The sequence below is a fragment of the Dermacentor variabilis genome, chromosome 4 (genome assembly GCF_050947875.1).
Source record: "Dermacentor variabilis isolate Ectoservices chromosome 4, ASM5094787v1, whole genome shotgun sequence".
In the NCBI taxonomy this organism is placed as follows: domain Eukaryota; kingdom Metazoa; phylum Arthropoda; class Arachnida; order Ixodida; family Ixodidae; genus Dermacentor; species Dermacentor variabilis.
In genome coordinates, this window is record NC_134571.1 from 197,928,716 (window position 1) to 197,952,545 (window position 23,830).

Consider the following 23,830-nt stretch of genomic DNA (forward strand, 5'->3'; position numbering starts at 1 on the left):
GTTCTGTTGCTTGATCTAGAAACATCTTAGCAACTTTCTATAACTCGACCTAGAAACGGCCTAGTAACATTCTACCAACTTTCTGTTGCTCCCCCTAGAAACATTCTAGCAACTATTTTAGTATGCTTTAAATGTGCTGGTGACATTTAAGCAAATTTCTCTGGTATTGTGGTGCTGTTCCAATGTAACCTTCAACATGGGTAGTATATATAAATGTACTTGCCTATGAACAAAACACTCCAATCTTTTTGAAAATTAACATTTATTTAGCACATTTCAAAACCTATGTGCAAGCATCAATGACATGTTTTTGATCTCCGCTGTGTCGAAGTGCCTTGCTGTGTAGCCTAAGGGAAGAGAAAAAGTAAAGAGTTAGTTGAGCCTTATGTCTCTGTTAGTGTATCTGGGTAGGACGGCACAAAGGGGTGATCCACAAGATTTTAACTTCAAATTACGAATTAAAGCAAACATTTAGTTGTCTGCGCTGTCACACATACTCAGAATGGCGTTCTCACGCCTTGGGTCCAAAGCCTCTTTTTCAGGGACATCCTTGTGGGCTTTGGAATGCCGCCCAAATAGAGATTTGTGCTCTCTAACTCTTCTGGGCTGAAAAGAACCTTCAGGAGGCCCCGTGCACATCTTTAGCCTGAGTTTTTGCGTCTCGCTGCAGTCGTGCCAGTGTGGCCTCATCAAGGAGGATTTCTTACCCAAGGTCCACCTGAAAACGAAAAGCAAACATTAGTTCTCGTTTTTATGCTTTGTAACTAAAACACTTGTTTTTCCTTTGCTATAATATTCGGAAAGAATAATTTCTTACTTAGATGGTCTATTGTAGGAAGTCATTCTATGATACAATAACATAGGTGACTTTGCAACAAAAGCTGTGGTTTATATCTATAGGTCTCTAAACACTTCCAGTGAGTCAGGATGCAAAAGAAATGTGATGGCTTCATTCGGCATATTGCTGCATCTAGACTTTCCAGCTCACGTAAAACTTGCAACAATTGCTACCCCATTTCACTCTTCAGAAGTGAAGTGTTTCATGTTTCGACTTTATTTTATGTCACCTCAGCAGCGAATTCCAGCAATTATGTAAGCTTTGCCACCAACCCATCTTTCGTCCTAACTAGCCAGTTTTTCATTTGGGGCACTTCAACTCTTTCAGCCACACACATTAAAATAAGAACTGCTCCTGGCTCCAGCCCATTTGTTCGTACGTATTCTGCTCTCCCTATCATGCATTGCTGCAGCAGATTGCACATTGGTCCTTATAGCATCAACATCAATGGCAGCTCACCATGCTAGTGGCTTTGATGAGCAAGGTGTCGGAAGGGTATGCCAGATGGAGTGTCAGGCTGAAACTATCTTACAGCCTTTGAAATAATGGTGTTGAACTTGACTAAGTGAACATCATTCAGGACTATACAAGATCTCTGCAACAACATATTGCATTGCACTGGTTAGTGCCAACAGCGTTTTATCCACATATCAGTGTACTGTCTGCATGTGCAGCATCTTACAATCACGTCACAAATATTCTAGGCTCGTGCAGACTAGCTAGTTCACACTCAGGTGGTTGGCAACAGCCAAACTTGCATGTGTGTGTTTGGTTTCATTTTCTTTAACCAAAGGTTTGCTACCAAATAAATGAAGAAAGGAGTTTTGAAGGAATAACTTATATGACTAAGATGTCTTAATGTTTCATTTAGTGTCTGTTTTGTGAGGTGGGCTAGGAGCTTCTGAAAGTCGTGCTGCTTGGTTCAGAAATGAAGTAGCTCATTTTTTTTTATGGAAGCAGAATTAACTGCACCTGCAATCAATGTAATGGAATTGAAGTAGTTTTTGAAGCCCAAATTGAAAATACCTCACTTCACTAGCTTTGAATGAGGTGAGTATGCAAGAATGAGTTTTTTGCCTCTAAGCTCGTAAAACCAACATGAGGCAAGAAACCCATCCTTGCATACTTATCAGCTCATGAATGTCCATAACCATAGTGTCTTACAAAGAGTATGCTACGTTCTCTTTGACAGATTACTGCTGAACAAGTATTTAGAAGAAATTCTGCATATTGAATAGAGTTATGATCAAATTTCAAAAACAGTAATCGAACAAATTAAATACACAGAATGCATAATGAAAGAAATCTATATGTACATTTACAGCAAGGTTCCACAATTACTTGCCCTATACTCAAAAGTATAATGTGCATGTAAATTTCTATTTTCTCGGCTAGATTGAACTTTGGCAGACATGCAACTGAAAAGCACTTTGCTTGAAGCAAATGGCAACTCGTGGCATCGAATGCTTTGGCAGAGCATGCAGCAATTATTAAGCACAACAATGACTGCATGAACTCTAGTGCAATTGGCCAGGAAAGAAACTGGAAGCCACACCTGTACCTGTGGGTTCTCTAGATATACAATCAACAGGACACACACTTATCAAAACGAAGGAACCCTCTCCATGTTATGCGCGATGGATGCGTCACATGCTAAAACCTACTAAGTAGGCACTTCTACTTTGTGCCCCATTGAGAATAAGGCTTTCGAATAGACGCCAAACTGTCTAGCTTTTAAAGTTTTATTTGATTAGTCTATGTCATTCTTTGTCATGTTCCATCGCGACCAGACAAGCTTCCATCAAACTCTCAATGATAGAACTTTTGGCGAAAGCATTAAGGCACTTTTTGCCTAAACCATGTATGTGGGTAGCAGAACACATTCTTCTAGGTGCTCTAGAGTGCATTATTCGCAGTATGAAACCTCAATTTGATAAGAAGTGCAACAAATAATTGCACTATAACAAAAAGTGAATAGTTCAAAAATTAAGTGCAAGGCAGCTTGAGCTTAAAGCAAGCCTTCTTGCGACATCTTGGTAAATCTGAGGGAAAGTAAAATCACTTCTTCGCATTACACATAAGTAATTGCACAGAACAAGCTTTAGCCCATGCCAACTGAAAAAGGGCAAGGAAATTGAGAAAAATTATGGCAATGTAACAGTGAATTGTCAGCATTGAGCTGTGCTGTCATGGTATGGTTCGCAACTACTGCATTGGGCTGGTTGCTATATGATTCATCAGTTTCCTATAGCATGTTACCAACTCAAATTTCTGTAATGTATAAAGGAGACCAGCTTCCAGCCTGAAACGAACCTGCACTTGAGACTCATTGTGAGCTTCTAACAGCAAAAGGTTAATGATTTGTTATAAGTTTGAGGAATTGAACACTCATACTGACTAGGAATTCAGCAGCTACATAATAAAGCCAGAAAACATTATTTTATGCAAATGTATTTAGCAGGTGAAGTATGGCATGCAATACATAAGTGTGACCGATTGGAGGGAAGAATATAGGCACACAGGCAATAGTGTGAGAATTTAACTCCATAAGACTGCATAATGAAAAGATAAAAATTATACACGTCTGGACACCTCATGCATCTCAACTACGTTCTTATAAAGGCAATTTGGCTAGATATTTATAGAGCCTGTATGGAGTATATCATGCATAATTACTTAAGCCCCCCTCCCCAATTATATGCAACTCAGAGGAGGCTACTTTGGTAAGTTGATTAAACTGAGGGCATTCCAGATCACCAAAAGATAAAATTCAAGTGATCTGCCACTAGAAATCCCGAAAATGGCACATACAGTAAAATGATTGCATACTGCACAAACGTATCCTACAACTCACAAGGTAGCGACAGTTTTGTACGCACCTTTGTGAAAGCATGCAGATCAGGTGCTTTATCGTTGTGCTTCCCAGCTTTCAGCAGTGCAGCAGGTTCCTGCGGGGTGTAGGGATGCCTCCAAAACCTGCATAGCCTTCAACAGGAAGAAATGATTGTTTATTGTACTGTGAAGGAGGAAATTTGTGATTTACCAGTGTCATGTAGAATTGCAATGAGTGCCTCACATAGCCAGCAGCATCAATCTATGTCTGGTTGTACAAATTTCTTTTCGTTATATCTCAGGTGGTTTACACTGCTATTTTGTAACAAGTGAAATTTCAGGAAGGAACGAAATCAGCAGCAACAACGGACGACTAGGACGATCATCAACAAAACTCGAATATATAGTAAAACACAGAGCATTGGATTAAGAAAAAAAATATTGAGCACATGAGAAGCATTCTGAAAGCTAGGCCGCGATTTCGTAGCGATGCTATTGTTTTCGCTATCCGTTAGTGGTCTGACCGACGCCTCGGCCCTTGTTAGCCGGCCGTTAGCGGTGGGCGACAAGAGTGGCATAGAATCGAGCGGTAAGCATCGCTAAAAAATCGCAGTCCTTACTTTATTATGCACTAGCCCTAACCTACGATTGCCAAGAGCGGACATCCAGTTATTTATATATAAAGAAGGCCAGCGTCTCACTGAAATGTCTCGATTAAAAAGAAACCTTGTCATTGTACTATCGGCGCCAAGAGCGGACATCCAGTTATTTATATATAAAGAAGGCCAGCGTCTCACTGAAATGTCTCGAATAAAAAGAAACCTTGTCATTGTACTATCGGCCGATATCTGCTCCGGTTCACAGATAAATTCGCGAAGACACTCAAGAACATGAACGATACAGGCAGGTTCTCGCGACGCAGACCTTCAAACCCAACTGCATACGTACAAACATCTTCATACAAGGCTATATCTGCTCAATCGTCAAACTTAGCTATCGTGTGCCAAAGCGCGAAGCCCATCACACATCAACGTATACATTACACATGTACTCTAATTGCGGGAACGCCGACATAACGAAGAATTTTTTGCCAGGAAACTACCGAGCAAAGAGCAACTTTCAGTGTTTTCTTAATTGTGCGCCTATTCAGTCATAGCAATCAATGCGGGTAGCATATACTTCACAGAAGAATACTAGTACGCTGCAACATCAGACGAAGCTTTCGTCAAATTGCTTGCTAAATGAACACAGCAACATGGGCAACCTGCGATCAGAAAGCGCTCTGCTCTGGCTAGTTACAGGACTCTCATTACATGGACCATAAGCTTCAAGAATGCGTGCAAGCGCCCAACTTGCTTACCTTTCAAGACGTAGTCAGCAAACGCTTCTTCGTCTCACCCGTACCGTGGCACCGACGTTTTTCTGGCGCAAGCACTGTAGAACTTTCGATGAACTCCAGCTCCGCAAAATCACCACCTTCAACAAAGTCTTCCACACACTATGATTCGAAGCCCCAGTACCAGACTTTTCACGAGAGCGCGGGCGGGCAGCTCGGCAGAACAAAGGTAGCTCGGACGGGCGGGCGCTGCAGTAGGACACTCACTGTCGACACTAGTGGATCGCACGCAACACACGGCGAACTAATGTCGTTACACGAGTCCGGAAGGTTTTGCGATGGTTAATGCACACGACAAGGTGCACATTTTGTCTAGGCACTTCTAAAACATAATTCCACTACCGCCTTACAGCGACGAGCACTTTGTACAACCAACGTGATCTGTGAACCAAACAAATACTGCAGTGGCGCCACACTGCGGTTCTTTGAAAAATGTAACGTAAATGAGAAAATTCCGTGTTTTTTCCTAATAAGAATCGGTAGAGACCTTTTAACGAATTTGGTAGGTTTGAAAAGTGTGTAATTTGTAAAAGTATGCACTTTGTGATACGAAGTTTAAGGAAATGTATATAAGAAGAAAAAAAGAAACGAAGTGGATATTGCCTCCAAGATTCCCATCCGCTTTAGGCGCATGCAGTTTTCAAAAGCACCGCCTTCGAGATCAGATTTTGTTACTAAAAGGAAGCCGCAGCTGGGAGGAGGGCAGGAATTAGTTAGTTAGTTAAATGGGGTTTAATGGCGCAAAAGCAGCTAAGGCTATGCTGCGCCAAACACGAGGTATTTTACAATCCTGTTTGTGAAGGAAAAGGCTTTGTTAATAACCTATATTTTATGTAAAAATCCAGTGTCATGTAGAAATTTACGGACGTCACATAATGGGACTAGCGGATCATCACCTAAAATCAGAGCAGGGTGTAAAGGTATGTGTAGTTGATATAATTTGTGCAAAAGTGTTCGTCTGTGTGTTTCAGTCTGCGTACATGTGAGTAATATGTGCATAACTGTTAGTGGCTGTTGACATTTCTCGCATGTTGGTGTGTCTTCTTTCGTAAGTAAGTAATTGTGTGTGAGGTGTGTGTGCCCAATGCGTAGCCGGCATAAAACTACTTCGATGAACCGCTCTTGATGATAACACGACTTCCACTCGCCAACTATGGGTTTCGTGAGATGTAGCTTGTTGTCAGTACAATGGTCCCATTCGCGTTGCCATTTTACCGTGAAGGCTTTTCTAATTGCACGGATGCTATCACTATATGGGAGTGTCGTGTTTGTAATATCTTTGTGCGCTGCCATCAATGCACATCTATCAGCTGCTTCGTTACCTGGTATCCCAACATGGCTCGGGACCCAGCAGAAACGAATTGACCTCCCGTATTCGTTAAGCACCAACATGTTTAAAATGTCTCCTATCAGGGGTTCACACTCAGATTTCAGATGTAGAGCCTTCAGTGTACTTAAGGAATCAGTGTATATGACTGTGTTTTTGTGCTTGCCAGTGATAATCTTTTTAACTGCAACCCATACAGCATAAACTTCAGCAGTGAAAACAGAAGCATGTATTGGTAGACGGACACTTGTTTCCCAATTTTCTGTTACGGCCCCTACACCCACGTGTTCTTTTGTTTTGGAGCCATCCGTGTAGAATTCCATGTGATTTTGATACTTGTCTTGAAGAGCACGGAATTCTTGCATGATGTGTTCATGTGGAGTGTTTCTTTTTTTTATATGTGTTAATGTCCAGTCACACAACTGCGTGAAATTGTACCATGGGGCCAACCGTTGTGGTTTCTTGGCGACCTGGAGGACTTCATGGGGGATGTCATAATCCTGACAGTATTTCTCATACCGCAGGAGAAGTGGCCTAATCATGTTCGGTTTATTTGTGTAGTGTAAGCGTGAGTTGCACTGTGTGAGGATGTTGAAGCATATGTGTTGCGGTGATGACTGAATTCTGAGTAGGTACGAGAATGTTAATAAGGCTCTGCGCTGCTGTAATGAGGGTTCATTACACTCAACATATAAACTTTGAATGGGTGACGTTCTGTAGGCACCACTTGCCAGTCGTAATCCAAGGTTATGTACTGGATCAAGGAGTTGGACGTAGGACTGCCTGGCTGAGCCGTAAACCACGGAGCCGTAGTCTAAAAGGCTACGCACAAGAGACCGGTAAATACGTAAAAGACAGGTTCGGTCGGAACCCCAGTGCTTATGAGCCAGAACTTTTAGGATATTCAATGCTTTATTTGCCTTAATTTTGAGTGTTTTAATGTGGGCTAGGAAGTTTAGTTTTTTATCAAAAATTACTCCCAAGAATTTACATTCCTGTTTTACCGGCAGTGCGACATCATTCAATTTTAGAAGCGGGTCTAAGTACAATCCTCGTTTTTGCGAGAATAGCACAGTAACGGTTTTTTGAGTAGAGAAGCGGAAGCCATTTTTCTCAGCCCACTCGGTTAGTTTATTAATTGTTATCTGGAGCTGTCTTTCACATGTTTGTAAGTTTGAGGCGCGGCACGCTATTTGCAGATCATCCACATATATGGAGTGCATAACAGAGGGGGGGATTGCTTTGTTAACAGAGTTCATTTTTACTATAAAGAGTGTTGTACTTAGTACGCATCCTTGTGGCACTCCATTTTCCTGGATGAATATACGTGACAGCGCCGTTCCTAAACGCACCTGGAATGTTCGGTCCGACATGAAATCGGCTAGACATTTGAGCATTCTACCTCGGATTCCTAAATCTGCTAAGTCCCTTAAGATACCAAACCTCCATGTTGTGTCGTAGGCCTTTTCTAAATCAAAGAAAACAGTGAGACAGTATTGTTTGTGTAGAAAGGCCGCACGTATCTCGTCTTCTAGCCGGACTAGGTGATCTGTGTTGGAGCAACCTTTCTTGTATCCACACTGATGGTTATCTAGCATGTTCTCTGTTTCAAGGATGTATGTCAGTCTTATGTTGATGATGGCTTCATAGGACTTTGCAAGACAACTTGTGAGTGCTATGGGTCTATAGCTGGTTGCTGTTGTGGGAGGTTTTCCAGCTTTCAAGAACGGGATTATGATAGCTTTCTTCCACTCTTTCGGCATTTTTCCCGTTTCCCAGATTTTATTAAAGAAACGAAGCAAGGTTTCAACTGCATTAGGAGGTAGATGAGCGAGCATCGCGTAATGTACTCTGTCCGGACCAGGTGCTGTTTTTTTGTCAGTTGTTAGTACTCTATTGATTTCCGGTAGTGTTAGAGCGGCATTATACGTTCTTTCTGAACTTCCTGTGGTCGGAAGCTTTAGTTTTTCTGCTAATTGCTTATGTTTTAGAAATGCAGCTGAATAGTTTACCGAGCTTGATATAGTATAGAAGTGTTGTCCTAATATGTCTGCTTGTTCGTCTATATTTGTTTGCGTGCCTGGAGGGGATAGTATGGGGATAGTGTAAGAAGCGTAGTCGCCTCTAAACTTACGAACCTGATCCCACATTCGTTTGGATGTTATTGAACTATTTATAGACGAGACATAATTTTTCCAGGACTGTCTTACGGCTTGTCTGCGTGTGTACCTGGCTTTCGCTTTTGCTTTTTTGAAGGAGAGTAGATTGTCTTGTGTAGGGTATCGCCGGAAGATACCCCACGCTTTGTTTTGTAGTTTTTTTGTTTGTGTACATTCCTTCGTCCACCAGGGTTTCAGATTTTTTCTTAATAGGCCAGAGGATTGTGGGATTGTTTCTGCTGCTGCAGCAAGTATACAGGCGGTGATCCTATAATTCATTTCATCTATGGTTAGCTCATCTGATATGTTATCTAGACTGGCCTTTTCAGTAAAGAGAGGCCAGTCTGCTAGGTGGAGTTTCCAACGGGGTGGTCTTAATGGTATGGTAGGAGAAGGAGATTTTCTTTTAATAATATGGTCACTACCATAGGGGTTGTCAATAACACTCCATTGAAAATCGTCAAAGAGAGATGGAGAGCATAGTGCCAGATCTAAGCAACTCATAGCGCCTGTGCTTGGGGAGTAGTAAGTTGCCGCACCGGTGTTTAAAAGGCATATGGTATTTGTTAGGATAAAATCTTCAAGCGTTTGACCCCTGGTGTCAGTTGTTTGACTACCCCACAACGTGTTATGTGAATTAAAATCACCGGCTAATAAAAATGGTTCGGGTAGCTGGTTTAAAATTAACTCTAGGTCTCTTACGGTAAAATGTAAATGCGGCGGAATGTATACTGAACAAATGGTGATGGTTTTGTGAGCTAAAACGGTGACAGCAACGGCTTCTATGTGAGTGTTAATGGGAACTTCTCTGGCTGCTATACCACCTGGCAGGACAATGGCTACACCACCTGAGAGCCGGTTCGCCTGAGTACGGTCGCGCCGTACAACAGTGAAACCTTTCAAAATGTTTTTGTGTTTTTCGCCTAGGTTGGTTTCCTGTAAGCACAGGGCCACAGGAGAGAAGTTTATTAACAGGTCTTTTATGTCACCTAAGTTATGTAAGAGACCTCTACAATTCCAATGGATCATAAAAGCCATTATAAAATTGAAAGGTAAAAAGTGATATTAACGAGTGAATGGGAGATAAGAAAGATGTTAGGTGACATGGATCTGAAGAAGGCAGATACAAACAGAGCGATAACCCTTAGGTTATCGCCTTCTTATTTTGAGTTGTTATTGGGATTTTGTCCCTCTTACCGCTCTCGAGGGAGCGTTTGTCCTTCGGTGTCGAGGACACCGGGGTTTTTGTGTCGACCTCCATCGCTCTCTCTGAGGCGCTGGAGGACCGAGAGTTTGGCGCCGAGACACGTGTCTCGGGCCTTGGAGTTCGCTTGATCTTAGGACCCTGCGGGACTGGTGTCTGCAGGGCCGTTGAAGAGGGCGGAGCAGTACTGACTGCTTCCACCACGGGGGCGGGAGGAGTCACTGCGGCACCACTGCGCGTGGGCTCGGAGGACTCCGGAGGCCTCTGTGACGCTGCCCCCGCCTGCGTCACATCGGCATAACTTCTTCGGGGAAGGTACGACAGTCTTTTTCTGGCTTCGAAGAACGAGATTTTTTCTTTAACAGTTAGTGCAATGACTTCTTTTTCTTTTTTCCAGCAAGGGCAGGACCGCGAATAAGCTGGGTGATCTCCCTTGCAGTTAACACAATGTGGCGAAGAAGTGCAATTCTCTGATTGGTGATCGTTGGAGCTGCATTTAGCACAAGTTGTTTGTCCTCGGCATGCATGTGAAGCATGTCCAAATCTTTGACACTTAAAACACCGTCTGGGATTCGGAATATACGGTCTCACATTGACTTTGACATAACCTGCATCGAGTGAAGGGGGCATTACGCTTGTTCCGAAGGTGAGTATAACATGTTTGGTGGGGATTTCTTGATCGTTTCGTCGGATTACTATTCTTTGTACTTTGGTGACATTTTGTTCCTGGAAACCTTCCAGCAGTTCCTCGTCGCTTAAACCAATGAAGTCTTCTTCAGATATTACTCCCCTGCTTGTATTAAGTGTTCTGTGGGCTGAAGCAGTCACTGTCGCTTCGCCAATACTGGTAAGTTCAGAGAGCTTATCTGCTTGATCTTTGTTATTCAGTTCTAGGAGGAGGTCCCCGCTAGACATTTTGGATGCTTTGTATGTTGGTCCGATTTTGTCTTTCAGACACTTCGCTACCAGGAAAGGAGAGAGTTTCCTTACCGGAATGTTGCTTTCACTATGCACTACATAGTACTTTGGAAATGTTGGGGCGTTGCTTTGGAAGGAAAATTGAAATGGTACTTCGGTGCGGCATCTCTTCAGACGCCGATCATAAACAACAGAGGCTTGCGCTGCCATAGGAAAATGTGTATGTTCGGCAACAGCGCCGACCGCCCACCACGGAGCCCAACGAGGGGACGCGGCACAGCTTGTGTACAAGCCTGCACGACGCCAGCCGTACGCCATCACTATAACCCAATATGGTGTACCCAAGGTAGGATATCCACACAAGGTTAACCCTTGCCGCCGTGGAGAAAGGAAGTAAATGGAAGAGAGAAGAAGACAGGAAAGATGTAAAGTGAGAGATAAAGACGAAGGTTTGAGGGGAGAGAGATAGGAAGAGGCGACTACCGATTTCCCCCGGGTGGGTCAGTCCGGGGGTGCCGTCTACGTGAAGCAGAGGCCAAAGAGGTGTGTTGCCTCCGCCGAGGGGCCTTAAAGGTCCGAACACCCAGCACCGGCTCAACCTCCAGGATCCCTCTTTCCCCGGACACGGCAAAGCCGCGCACGGCTACACGCGGGAGGGTCCAACCCTCGTGTGCTCGGGTCAGTGGTGTCGCAACACACCAAACGCCTGCTTACGCAGACGCCCCTGCGGGGGGAGGGCAGGAATTTAGGCCCCATTTGGTGGGCTTACAGTAACTGGGTAAGCTTGCTTATTTATAAAGCATGTACAGGGACTTAAGCCGAACCATGAGCGAACTTTAGTTGCGAACACGAGCCTATCAGCGCGCCGTCCGTGCAGGTCCGTTTGCTGCAATGGTGGACGGCCTACTGGCTTCTTTGACACCTACCGAGCGCACATAAATGATCACCGCCCATATACACGCTTCCAGAGCCTAGTGCAGCGCCGGATTATGGACCCAGTGCCGTGCTCTGGATGCTGGGGCGTTGGCAGGCGCGGCGTACTGGGAGGCGCTGACGCGAAAAACAGCTCTAGCGTGTTAAATACGCGGTGCCTAGACATCCCATATATTTTTTGAACGCAGAAAGCAACAGTGAGCGTTTTAGTGCAATAAAAAATAAAAGAAACGTAACAATAAAAAACGCTTTTATCAGGATTCGACCCTCCGACCTTGAAATTTCAAATGCGGTACCCTACCGCTGCGCCACGCCAGCCAGTTGAAGTTCAAGGATAATTTGTAAAATTGAACTAAGGCATTGGTTAAACTCGAGAAGCAGTTTTAGTTTTCCAGCGATACGTTTCGCACAGACATGGTAGTGCGGTAGATGCGCTATCGCCCAGCAACTAAAACTCACGCCTGTACCACAAAGGCAAATCTGCTGTCCGTATTCAACATGTCTTTCAGTCGATCCGTCTGCCTAGTGATATCTCTTCGTCAGAGAAGCGCAGGCTAGTGCTGGGAGCCTTCGGCGACAGCACATATACCTGTGTTTATGACGCGTAGCATCGGCACTGATCGCTTGTGCTGGCGCTGTAAATATGAAAAAATGGTTTATTTAAAAACACCGATGCGAAATCTGAAAAGAACAGTGATTTATCCTTGTGAGACTTCTTTATTCCTGAGCCTTGACGGGCCGATAGACCTCAGACTCTGCCCAGGCGGCGCTGCGGAAAAACCCGTCACCAGCGCCCCCATCGGAGCCTTGGCGCGAACTGAGTAGTGCAAGGAGAGCTGTCCGCAAGCGAAGGTGCATAGGCCACAATGGACCCTTCTCTTTCGTTTGTGTTGAGCCACGGTTTCCTAAAAATCAAGGACCTGGAAAGCTTCTTCCGCCCGTCCACGCTTCGGAAAGGAAGCTCAGCAGGGCGAAGTACGTGTACAATATAAAATAAAGGCTCAAGTGTTACTTCGGCGTGCTGCAAATCGCAAGTACAGAGAGCATCAGGTTTGTCTATAGGCATATCAGCATAAAAATCTAAGCATTTAAAATTGGTTCATATTGAATATGTCCTGAACACAAGACTTATTAAGTATCTCCTATATTTTTATGTATTTTATCGTAATGTTTTGTCTCGCAATTATTTACAAAGAGTAAATCCTTTCATAGCCTTTTGCAGGGCAACAAACAGAAAACATTTTCCAAGGCAGCAAATAGCGTGCGATCATAACGAAAGTAAGCTTCCTACAGTGCCTACGCGCTGCATCTTTCTTTCTCGCTGGAGCTACAGCGTCGCCCAGTACCTTAATTTGAACTTTTTGCAGACGCTTCGAGCAACAAGCGCGCACAAATAAATGTAAATAAACGCGACATTCTTTTCTTTACACACGTGCGTTATTTCGCAATTACTCATCCAGTGCTTCTACACGAACTTTATTGCTCACATTTGTAAAACGCAGTCGAGCAGGCTCAGCACATTCCGAAGCGTGCTTGTTGTATCGGCGCAGGACATACAAAATACCGAAAGTAGAAATGAGTTCGCGATACAACAATGCTCTAGAGCAGGATTTTGAATTCATAAACGAACCAAAATGTTTGGTAAAAGTGACCTGCCAAATCTCTCCGTTCCACTTGTTGAGTTAAGCGGAGGCGGACGTCTGTTAAAAGGCGGCGATATCGATGGCACATAAGCAGGATGGTTCGCAACGTTGTTTTTTTCTGTTACCAACGAAGTGGCGGCTGCAGATTCTTGAGTTTTCGCTTAGTTACCACAGTCCTCCATCATGGCTACGCAACACAATTACAGAAGAAAAAAATTGTCGCACTTTCTCATGCGAGCCGCTGTGTTGTGGGGAATGCAAGTAATCCGATTACCCAACAGGTTGAACGGCCCGTATCCAGCGCTCTCGCCTTTCCCCTTCATACGATCGCGATGGAAATCGGCAAAACTGAACGTTGTTATTCGGTCCTTCCCGTTCACTGCAATTTACAACACAACAGTAGCGTCGATTGCGGCGTTTCTTCGTAGCGCGCGGAGCTATCGCGGTTGCCGTCGTTTCCGCCATCAGTCTGAAAAGTGAGCCAGCAAGCGCTTTATGGCAGTTCGGCGGCGCGTCCGACTAGCGTAGAAATTCATAGCTCTCTGTCTGGGTGTTAAATGCGCAAAACACTCGCCATATGGACCAAAATCTAGTTAAATCGTTGTTTCACGGTCGCTAGCTGCATAGGCAACTTAGCAAGGGAGTCGGGCTTCGCACTACATAATTACTGCCTCTTCGCTCCGGCAGGCGGCGCTACGCGTCTTGCAAAACTCGAGAGTCTGACGTCCATAGCGTGCAGACGGACTCGGAAGGATACGCTGTGCCTAAGCTTCGATGGGGAATGATCTTGGCGCGGGTATAGTTGGCGAAAGCTAAAATGTGTCTATTTGAGCCTCAGAACTCTTTTTAGTACAATAGGGAAAGTGTAAACGCACGAACCGCCCCATATTTGTTATCGGTGCGATAATATCAATCAGCGGTAGGCTTCGAACTCGGGGCCCGTTCGAGCGCGTCTGAACGACTTCTGGATTTCATGTTCACTCCACAACACTGCGACAACGGCGACAACTCCGAGTCATATGTTGCTTTGCGAACTACTAAAAAACGCGGTGTCCTCTGCGTGTGCGTGGTTTCGTTCACGAATTTAGCTATCCGCCCAGTCAAAAGGGAAAAAGGCAAAAAAGCGTCGCGAACAAAAGTAAACGGCCTTACAATATGTCAAGAAGTCCAATAATGCCACTGTTTTAGATGGAGCAGAGGTAGTGTGTCTGCCTCACACGGAGACATAAAGGGACTCAAAATGTATAAAAGTATTTTTTTATAGTAGAAGAAACGTCCTAAATAGACAATTTCGGCGGTGTAGGCAAATATAATCAGCTGAAGCAAAAGTAAAATATATGTCCATGCGCAGCAAAAAATTATTTTGTCTCCTATTATTGCTTTATTTCAAAGTGCACGAAGGAATTATCTCTATGACACCCTGGCATTCGTACTAATTATTGTATTACCAATTTGCATGTTACGCTTCTTTATCGCAGTATTAAATGAACAAACGAATTAAACAAATACAATTGGTATAATTTTCTTTAAACGAAAGTAAGAACAGAGCCTACCAACTTTTCTAAAACTTTCTTGCAACAAACTTTCTTCACACAAAAGTAAAAACACAGCCTACCAACTTTTTTAAAACTTTCTGCAAACAAAAGTAAAAACAGAGCCTATCAACTTTTTTAAAACTTGCTTTCAACAAACTTTCTTCTAACGAAAGTAAGAACAGAGCCTTCCAACTTCCTTTAAACTTTCTTTTAACAAACTTTCTTCAAACGAAAGTGAATACAAAGCCTACCAACTTTCTTTAAACTTTCTTTTAACAAACTTTCTTCAAACGAAAGTAAATACAAAGCCTACCAACTTCCTTTAAACTTTCTTTTAACAAACTTTCTTGAAACTAAAGTAAATACAAATCCTACCAACTTCCTTGTAACAAGCGTTAATAGGAAGTAAAAGTACATAGGATGTTAATAAAGTTGATAGAAAGTTGAAAAAAAGTCTAAAGAAAGTAAGTATTTTTTGTATGGGAAGGCTTGACCCACCCGCTAGCAACAAAGGAATGTCAACGATTTGCTGGCCCCCCTTTCGTTTCTAAAAAATTCGTCACAGTTTGACCCTTCCCTTTCTTTTGCGGAGAACTCGTCCTCACTTTGCTCTTGGTGTGCCAGCTGACAAGACGTCTTCATTTTCAGAGCGAAGACGTCTTCACGGCAGACACGATGCAGATGAATTTGCGGAAGATCCTTGCTATTTCGTACAAAAAGCAGCAGCTAATGTTATCAAATCGTGGCCAAGTAAGCCTTCGTGTTAAGGTGTTTGTGAAGTGTATGGTAGATAAGCTTGCATCAATACTGGCGGTGCAGCAAGACGAATATTCGGACAGCGATTCCTCTGACGACGGCATTGTGTCCGTTCTTGTTTGAAGTTTTAGTTTGCCTTCAAGAAAGGAAATATGAATAGCGCCAGCCTTGTCAGAAAGCGAAGCTCATTGCCTTAGCGGTGGCCGCGCGGGTGTAAGTATTCATAACGTTCTTAGTTATTTCTCTATTGTTTTCAAAATAATGTCAGACCAGTACGCCCCTGTGCTCTTTCTTATGTTATTTTTAAACCGCCCTACTGCCGTCCTTGTTTATTTCTTGACCGTTATTTTGCTTGTACTTTGACAAAGGCTAGCTCGCGCCTGCTCTTTCTACTCCTTCATTATGACTGGACGAAACTTATGACCGCGTGCAATTTTTTGTAAGGATAGCAGTTGCTCCCCAGAAATATGCGAGTCCGCATTTGGAAGCGTTGGCTGCATTGACATTACCAGTTCAACTACTCGATTTCCGTGTCCATGTTGCGTGGTCACTAGTTTTCGTTTTTATTTTCAAGTTTTGATACACGCATGCGTTTTTGTTGTTATATTCTGTCGACAGTTTCTAAGAGCGTACGTGTCAGGGCTTACAGCCTTCGAAAATGGCTAGTGTAACGGTGACATGAATGTTTCTTTCATCAGTAAAAAAACTGTATTAGCAGGTACATTCCGCTGAACAGCTGCATATGAAACGTATCACAACGTTATAATTGCTCTGATGGTTCCGATAGGTCGCACTTGAGCTTGCGAGATAATATTGCGGCAGATATCAGCAATCTAACCTATCAAAATAGTTAAGCAACAGCACTTCTACTAGATTACGACCAATATTGCACATTACCTTCCGCGTTATGGGCATTACAATAGACGTCATTTTGCAGCCCTAGCGATTTCAGTTCCTCAGGCATAAACCAAGTAGCAGTGGAGCTGACACCTCTCAACCACTTCAACAAAGGCTTCACACACCCGCTGGCAACAAAGGAATGTCAACGATTTGCTGGCCCCCCTTTCGTTTCTAAAAAATTCGTCACAGTTTGACCCTTCCCTTTCCTTTGCGGAGAACTCGTTCTCACTTTGCGCTTGGTGTGCCAGCTGACAAGACGTGTTTATTTTCACAGCGAAGACGTCTTCACGGCAGAGACGATGGAGAAGAATTTGCGCAAGATCCTTGCGTTTTCGTACAAAAAGCAGCAGCGAATGTTATCAAATCGTGGCAAAGTAAGCCTTCGTGTTAAGGTGTTTGTGAAGTGTATGGTAGATAAGCTTGAATCAATACTGGCGGCTCAGCAAGACGAATATTCGGACAGCGATTCCTCTGACGACGGCAATGAGTCCGTTCTTGTTCGAAGTTTGAGTTTGCCTTCCGGAGGGGAAATATGAATCGCTCCAGCTTTGAAAGAAAGCGAAGCACATTGCCTTAGCAGTGGCCGCGCGTGTGCAAGTATTCTTAACGTTCTTAGTTATTTCTCTATTTTTTTCGAAATAATGTCAGACCAGTACCCCCACTCTGCTCTTTCTTATGTTATTTTCAAACCACCCTACTTCCGTCGTTGTTTATTTCTTGACCGTTATTTTGCTTGTACTTTGACAAAGGCTAGCTCGCGCCTGCTCATTCTCCTCCTTCATTATGACTGGACGAAAATTATGACCGCGTGCAATTTTTTGTAAGAATAGCAGTTGCTCCCCAGAAATATGCGAGTTCGCATTTGAAAGCGTTGGCTGCGTTGACATTACCAGTTCAACTACTCGATTTCCGTGTCCATGTTGCGTGTTTACTAGTTTTCTTTTTTATTTTCAAGTTGTGATACACGCATGCGTTTTTATTGTTATATTCTGTCGACAGTTTCTAAGAGCGTACGTGTCAGCGCTTACAGCCTTCGAAGATGGCTAGTGTAACGGTGACGTGAAGGTTTCTTTCATCAGTAAAAAAACTGTATTAGCAGGTACGTTCCGCTGAACAGCTGCATATGAAACGTATCACAACGTTATAATTGTTCTGATGGTTCCGATAGGTCGCACTTGAGCTTGCGAGATAATGTTGCGGCAGATATCAGCAATCTAACCTATAAAAATAGTTAAGCAACACCACTTTTACTAGATTACGACCAATATTGCACATTACCTTCCGCGTTATGGGCATTACGATAAACGTCATATTGAAGGCCTTGCGATTTCAGTTCCTGAGGCATAAACCAAGCAGCAGTGGAGCTGACACCTCTTATCCACTTCAACAAAGGCTTCACCCACCCGTTGGCGACAAAGGAATGTCAACGATTTGCTGGCCCCCCTTTCGTTTCTAAAAAATTCGTCGCACTTTGACCCTTCCCTTTCTTTTGCAGAGAACTCGTTGTCACTTTGCTCTTGGTGTGCCAGCTGACAAGACGTGTTTGTTTTCAGAGCGAAGACGTCTTCACGGCAGACACGATGGAGAAGAATTCGCGCAAGATCCTTGCTATTTCGTACAAAAAGGAGCAGCTAATGTTATCAAATCTTGGCAAAGTCAGCCTTCGTGTTAAGGTGTTTGTGAAGTGTATCGTAGATAAGCTTGAATCAATACATGGCTTGCACTGACGTCACTTCCGCAGACGCCAAGTTTGTTTTCCGGCATACTGGAGCACCACGCCGAACGTCGACTGCGCTGTCAACGCTGTGAGTCGTATGCGAATGGAAAAGCTTTGCCATGGCTATTTGCGCAGTTGTAGGGTGTGCTAATCGCAGCAAAAGCAGCTCGAGAAAGCAGTCTTCAAACACAAACCTTTTTCGCCTTCCGAAAGTTGTAGAACGGCAAGGTGAACGAACGAAAACGCTTAGCTCGAAGCGACGCAGCCTGTGGCTTGCGCGTATCAAGCGTGCCGATCTCAAAGGCGATCTACCAAACATCCGAGTGTGTGGCGCTCACTTCGTAACAAGTAAGCCTGCACTTTTATTACATGTAAGGCGTAGCCAGTGTGCTAGACTCACATTTGCATGCATTTTAGGGAGACCAGCGAAGCTCTGGGAAGAAGCAAGCTCGGACTGGGCACCAACACTTTTGCTAGGCTACAGAGCAAAGCATGGAGGCAGTGCGCGCTACGAGCATGCTGCGAGGCGACGGTTCAAGCTGGCGACTACCGAGGTCGACGCGGAGACCGCAGCTACGGCTGGAACTTCTGGACTCGCCGCAACGCCACCCGAAAACCTGTGCGGCGGCGACGACGACGGCGACGCACACGCAGACGACAGCCCATCACTGCCGCGAGCTGAATGTGAAGGCCAGGCTGCAGAAAATGAGTCAGGTCAGTATCTCCATTACTTTGTTTTTGTTTCTTTGAAAAGTAGGAAAAGCAGATCTCGTTTACTCTGGATCTTTGTTTGGTTTGTTTACATCTCCACTATGAAATGTTTACATGCTGGTGTACCGGTCTGCTTTGATCCCTAAGTTTGCATTGTTCATTTCAGGAGTTGCTGTACAGGCGGAGATGACCATGGCAGACATTGCAGCATTGGAGCAACAGTGTAATGAACTGAATGATCATCTCTATGCCCTGCGTGCCCACATTGACCAGCTGGAGTGGACTGAAGCAGCATTCAGGAAGAACAAGGCCAAGGTCCTGTATTACACAGGAATGGCAAACTTCGACATTTTAAATGGCTTATTTAAACTTGTGGAGTGCTATGTCCAACATGGTGTGAACAATACCCTGTCAAAGTTTCAGGAGTTTGTCCTCTTTCTAATGAAGCTGAAGTTGAATTTGCAGAATGCTGATCTTGGCTTTAGATTTAGAGTTTCAGAGGCAACAGTGTCACGCATTTTTCGTAAGTGGCTGTACGTTGCAGACTGTCGGCTGAAGCCATACATTTCATGGCCAGACCGGGTCACACTGCAGGAGACAATGCCCCAGTCTTTCTTCGATTCTTTTGTAGGTAATGTGGCCACAGTCATTGACTGTTTTGAAATAAAAATAGAACGGCCATCGTCATACGAGGCAAGAAGCGAGACATGGTCGCAATACAAGCAGAGCAACACTGCAAAATTTCTGATCGGCATCGCTCCTCAGGACGTCGTCACCTTCATTTCAGAGGGTTGGGGGGGGGGGGCGCTGCAGTGATAAGCATATCACGGAACATTGTGGAATTTTAGATAACTTGCGCCCTGATGATGTTGTGCTTGCTGACCGAGGATTTAATATCTCCGAGAGTGTTGGGTTCTATTGTGCACGTTTGCATGTTCCAGCCTACACTAAAGGCAAAAAACAACTGTCAGCAGAAGAAGTCCAGAGTACCAGAAAACTTGCCAACGTTCGCATTCATGTGGAGCGAGTTATTGGCCTCATAAGAAATAAGTTTACCATATTGAAATGCACTCTCCCCATTGAGTACGTTACCCGCCGAGAAGCGGTGATCACGCTCCGCCACTGGACAAAATTGTCACTGTATGCTGAGCTTTATCCAATCTTTGCCCATCAATTGTTGCCGAGCTGAAGGAAGCCAGTGGTGAAGTGGCCTTGCATACCTCACAGCCTTATTAGTGTGCGAGGCTTTCATAAATCTTTGCTCGTACCATGCTATTCACTACTGTCTTTTATTTTCATGGAGTTTTTTCACTGGAACAATCTCACTTCTATCAACCTGTATGCCTAAGGTAGAACATTTCTGATGAATGAAAAAAATCACTACATTACTCTGCAGTGCTACAATCTTGCATGTGCTTTGCTCTGTGTGGAGCAGAGAGCAAAATGCCCCAGTAAATAAAATATGCTTGATTTGTAGGTGGTACATTTGTTTATTTACTCATTGAATTGGTTGGTACCTAAACCATCATTGAATTGATTACTGTTCATTCAAGGAACTTGTCCAAAACAATACAGCATGAATTTCAAGTGAACTAGTTTTCTTTATCTTGCTTGCATAGTGGACAATGCCACTTCTTTGCCTTTGGTGCCCGTGTGATCCCCACACATGAGAAATGAAACCATTTAAATGTGCATGACGGGTTGTCGCATGCAATCATTTTCCCCGTCTCTGGTCCTTGACAGAAGCAGTAAACTTCTGCTGGTGGCAGTTCCTTTTGTGGGGCACCCTGCTTTCGCGTGAAGAACTTGCTGAAGAGCTCGGGAAGAATTGCTCTGATGAAAAATTCCTTTGCATTTGCAAACATCAGGTCGCAGAACTCTTTGTCTCTTCTAATTCTGTGCACATGAAAAAGGTCTGGAGCCCAAACAATGAAATCACTATAGCTAACCTTACATATTGTCATCTGGGCTTGCACTTGGTAAAAATACTCATGCTGCTTAGGAAGCTGCAGAACTCCATTAATGTCCATCAAACACGACCTAGCCTCGGTGAATGAGGAGGCATCACGCAGCAAATAGGGGCATTTCACTTCGGCTACACCTCTCCCACAGCACGAGCATGAAATCAGAGCGTCTGGTGTTGCTCCGGCAAATCGATATGATTCACTTAAGTGAAGTCCAGACCTGAAGCACTTGAAATCTTTGTGCTTCTTCTTCCGATGATCTTCATATGTCTTCAGCGCATCTCGTTCATGTTCTAAACCCCATGTCATGGCAGGAGTCTTTAGTATAGATTTTTCTGGGTAACTTATTGATTTCAGTAATGATAGGCTAGGATTATCTATGGCTGTTCGGCAGACTGTTTTCATAACAGAGGCTGTCACTCTACCCGCTCGGTAAAGGTGCCAGTCTGGTGAATTGCTCTGGTTTTTTGTTTTTGATTCAATGAACTTCACTGCTTCATCAGTGACGTGAAGTGTGCTCATAAATTTGTTGGCCTTGTCAATGAGAGTGTCGAGTCCATCTGGCAAAGCATCATCTGTGTACAAATCTCGAAGGTGTACTTGCTGTTTGGGCACTGGTTCCTTGAAGGCAGCAGAATGGTGAGACAGCATGGAAAAAAATGCTGGAACAACACCAGTTCTCTTGCATATACTGTGCAGGTCTTTCATCTCTGCTAGTGAAACTGGTGGCACATCAATTCTGCGTACTGCCGCTTTCTTGTTTGTAGGAGTGCCCTCAATCCTATCATCAAGCTGTCGTTTTTTCCCTTTGGCAGAGGCAAAATTGATTTCTTTCAATCTTTTGAATTGAGCCTTTTCCACATAGGTAGGGAGCCAAATGTTGTCTTTTTGAGTGCAGCTAACAGAGTTCCTCATCCTTACACCTGTGTCGACAGCAAACAAACAGGCACCGACATGTGAGCAGGCTTCTCCCACACCAGCCATACAGGTGCAGTGCGCAGTCAGCACGGCACCACCGTCTTTGCAAAGAATCCATACTTTCAGTGGACGTCCGCCCAGTCGTTGCGAGTGGTTCACCTGCAAGGCCAATCAAAAGAAGATTAAACTGTTGACATCAAAACATACATCATGCACACAATGCAGAGATATCCAAAACTGCAGGGCAAGCACACAAACACTGCATTCTTATCAGCAAAGCCAATAAAGAAAAAATTCAACACTGTAGATGAAAACATACATCATGCAAACAATGTAGGCGTCCAAAAAATGCATGGCAAGCACACACACACTGCGTTCTTCCCTGCAAAGCCAATAAAGGAAAAATTATTGATATCGAAGCATACACGAATGCAGACATATAAAAAAAGCGTGGCAAACACATATTGCAATTCCTAGCCATAATACACTCGCGCTAACAGCTGCCTTCTTTGATGATATTTACACATCAGCACGCGAAACTCTGCTTCTGCGCGACTGTAAAGGGACAGTGTCAGTTCACCATTGATTAGCCAGGGAATGCCTCCGAGTGTTGTACACCAAATGCAGGACTAAACAGGCGTCAACTTACCTCTCCTAGTAGGAGCACTTTTTCGCCTTGCAGCCGCTTCGCCGACAGAGTTTTCACCCAACCGCTTGTGGATATAGTTGTGGGATTCAAGCGATTTATAAGCCTTCATTTCCTCCAGAGTCGTGAAATTTGAAGAGAAAACCAGGTAGTTGACAATATCTCCGTGTGAGACCTCGGGGAAAGCGCTGACGTCCATCGTCGTATCAGCACCCGGCCGCAAAGTGTAGGGGTCCACATCGTCGCACAGTTTTACTTTTTCTTGGTATCGCTCACACGCCGAACCGATCAGTCCGGCGTAATATGCCTCGTTAAACGCAGGTTTACTGTAAACGGGCGGCATTACTCGCGGGGAGTGTTGACATCCGACACAGTGGGACAGCAGCTGAACAGTGCACACGACCGGTCACCACAGGAACCACAAGCGAAAGGAACAAATGCCGAGCGCGCGGTGCTCCAGCATGGCGTTGACGCTGCGGCGCGAGCGGATGTGACGTCACGTGCAAGCCATGTATACTGGCGGCGCAGCAAGACGAATATTCGGACATCGATTCCTCTGACGACGGCATTGTGTCCGTTCTTGTTTGAAGTTTGAGTTTGCGTTCCGGAGGGGAAATATGAATAGCGCCACCTTTGTCAGAAAGCGAAGCACATTGCCTTAGCAGTGGCCGCGCGTGTGTGAGTATTCTTAACGTTCTTATTTATTTCACTTTTATTTTCGAAAGAATGTCAGACCAGTACCCCTACTCAGCTCTTGCTTGTGTTATTTTCAAACCGCCCTACTTCCGTCCTTGTTTATTTCTTGACCGTTATTTTGCTTGTACTTTGACAAAGGCTAGCTCGCGCCTGCTCATTCTCCTCCTTCCTTATGACTGGACGAAAATTATGTACGCGTGCAATTTTTTTAAGGATAGCAGTTGCTCCCCAGAAATATGCGAGTCCGCATTTGAAAGCGTTGGCTGCATTGACATTACCAGTTCAACTACTCGATTTCCGTGTCCATGTTGCGTGGTTAGTAGTTTTCTTTTTTATTTTCAAGTTTTGAGACACGCATGCGTTTTTATTGTAATATTCTGTCGACAGTTTCTAAGAGCGTACGTGTCAGGGCTTACAGCCTTCGAAAATGGCTCGTGTAACGGTGACATGAATGTTTCTTTCATCAGTAAAAAAACTGTATTAGCAGGTACATTCCGCTGAACAGCTGCATATGAAACGTATCACAACGTTATAATTGCTCTGATGGTTCCGATAGGTCGCACTTGAGCTTGCGAGATAATGTTGCGGCAGATATCAGCAATCTAACCTATAAAAATAGTTAAGCAACACCACTTTTACTAGATTACGACCAATATTGCACATTACCTTCCGCGTTATGGGCATTACAATAAACGTCATTTTGCAGGCCTAGCGATTTCAGTTCCTCAGGCATAAAC

At 44.2% G+C, this 23,830-nt stretch overlaps 2 protein-coding genes across 2 annotated transcripts; one reads left to right on the plus strand and one right to left on the minus strand.

Annotated features, from left to right (window-relative positions):
• Positions 1-276: 276 nt before the first annotated feature.
• Positions 277-5,410, minus strand: LOC142578495 (uncharacterized). The gene is made up of 4 exons (XM_075687875.1): positions 5,031-5,410; positions 3,718-3,823; positions 498-718; positions 277-347 (listed from the first exon to the last, which is right to left on the minus strand). The coding sequence occupies exons 2-4, from the start codon at positions 3,729-3,731 to the stop codon at positions 277-279; spliced, it is 306 nt and encodes a 101-aa protein (XP_075543990.1). The 5' UTR covers positions 3,732-3,823; positions 5,031-5,410.
• Positions 4,160-20,526, plus strand: LOC142578496 (uncharacterized). Its single transcript, XM_075687876.1, has 4 exons — positions 4,160-4,259; positions 18,576-18,872; positions 19,036-19,659; positions 20,489-20,526. Exons 1-4 carry the CDS (start codon positions 4,160-4,162, stop codon positions 20,524-20,526), a joined length of 1,059 nt encoding a protein of 352 aa, XP_075543991.1.
• Positions 20,527-23,830: the final 3,304 nt, after the last annotated feature.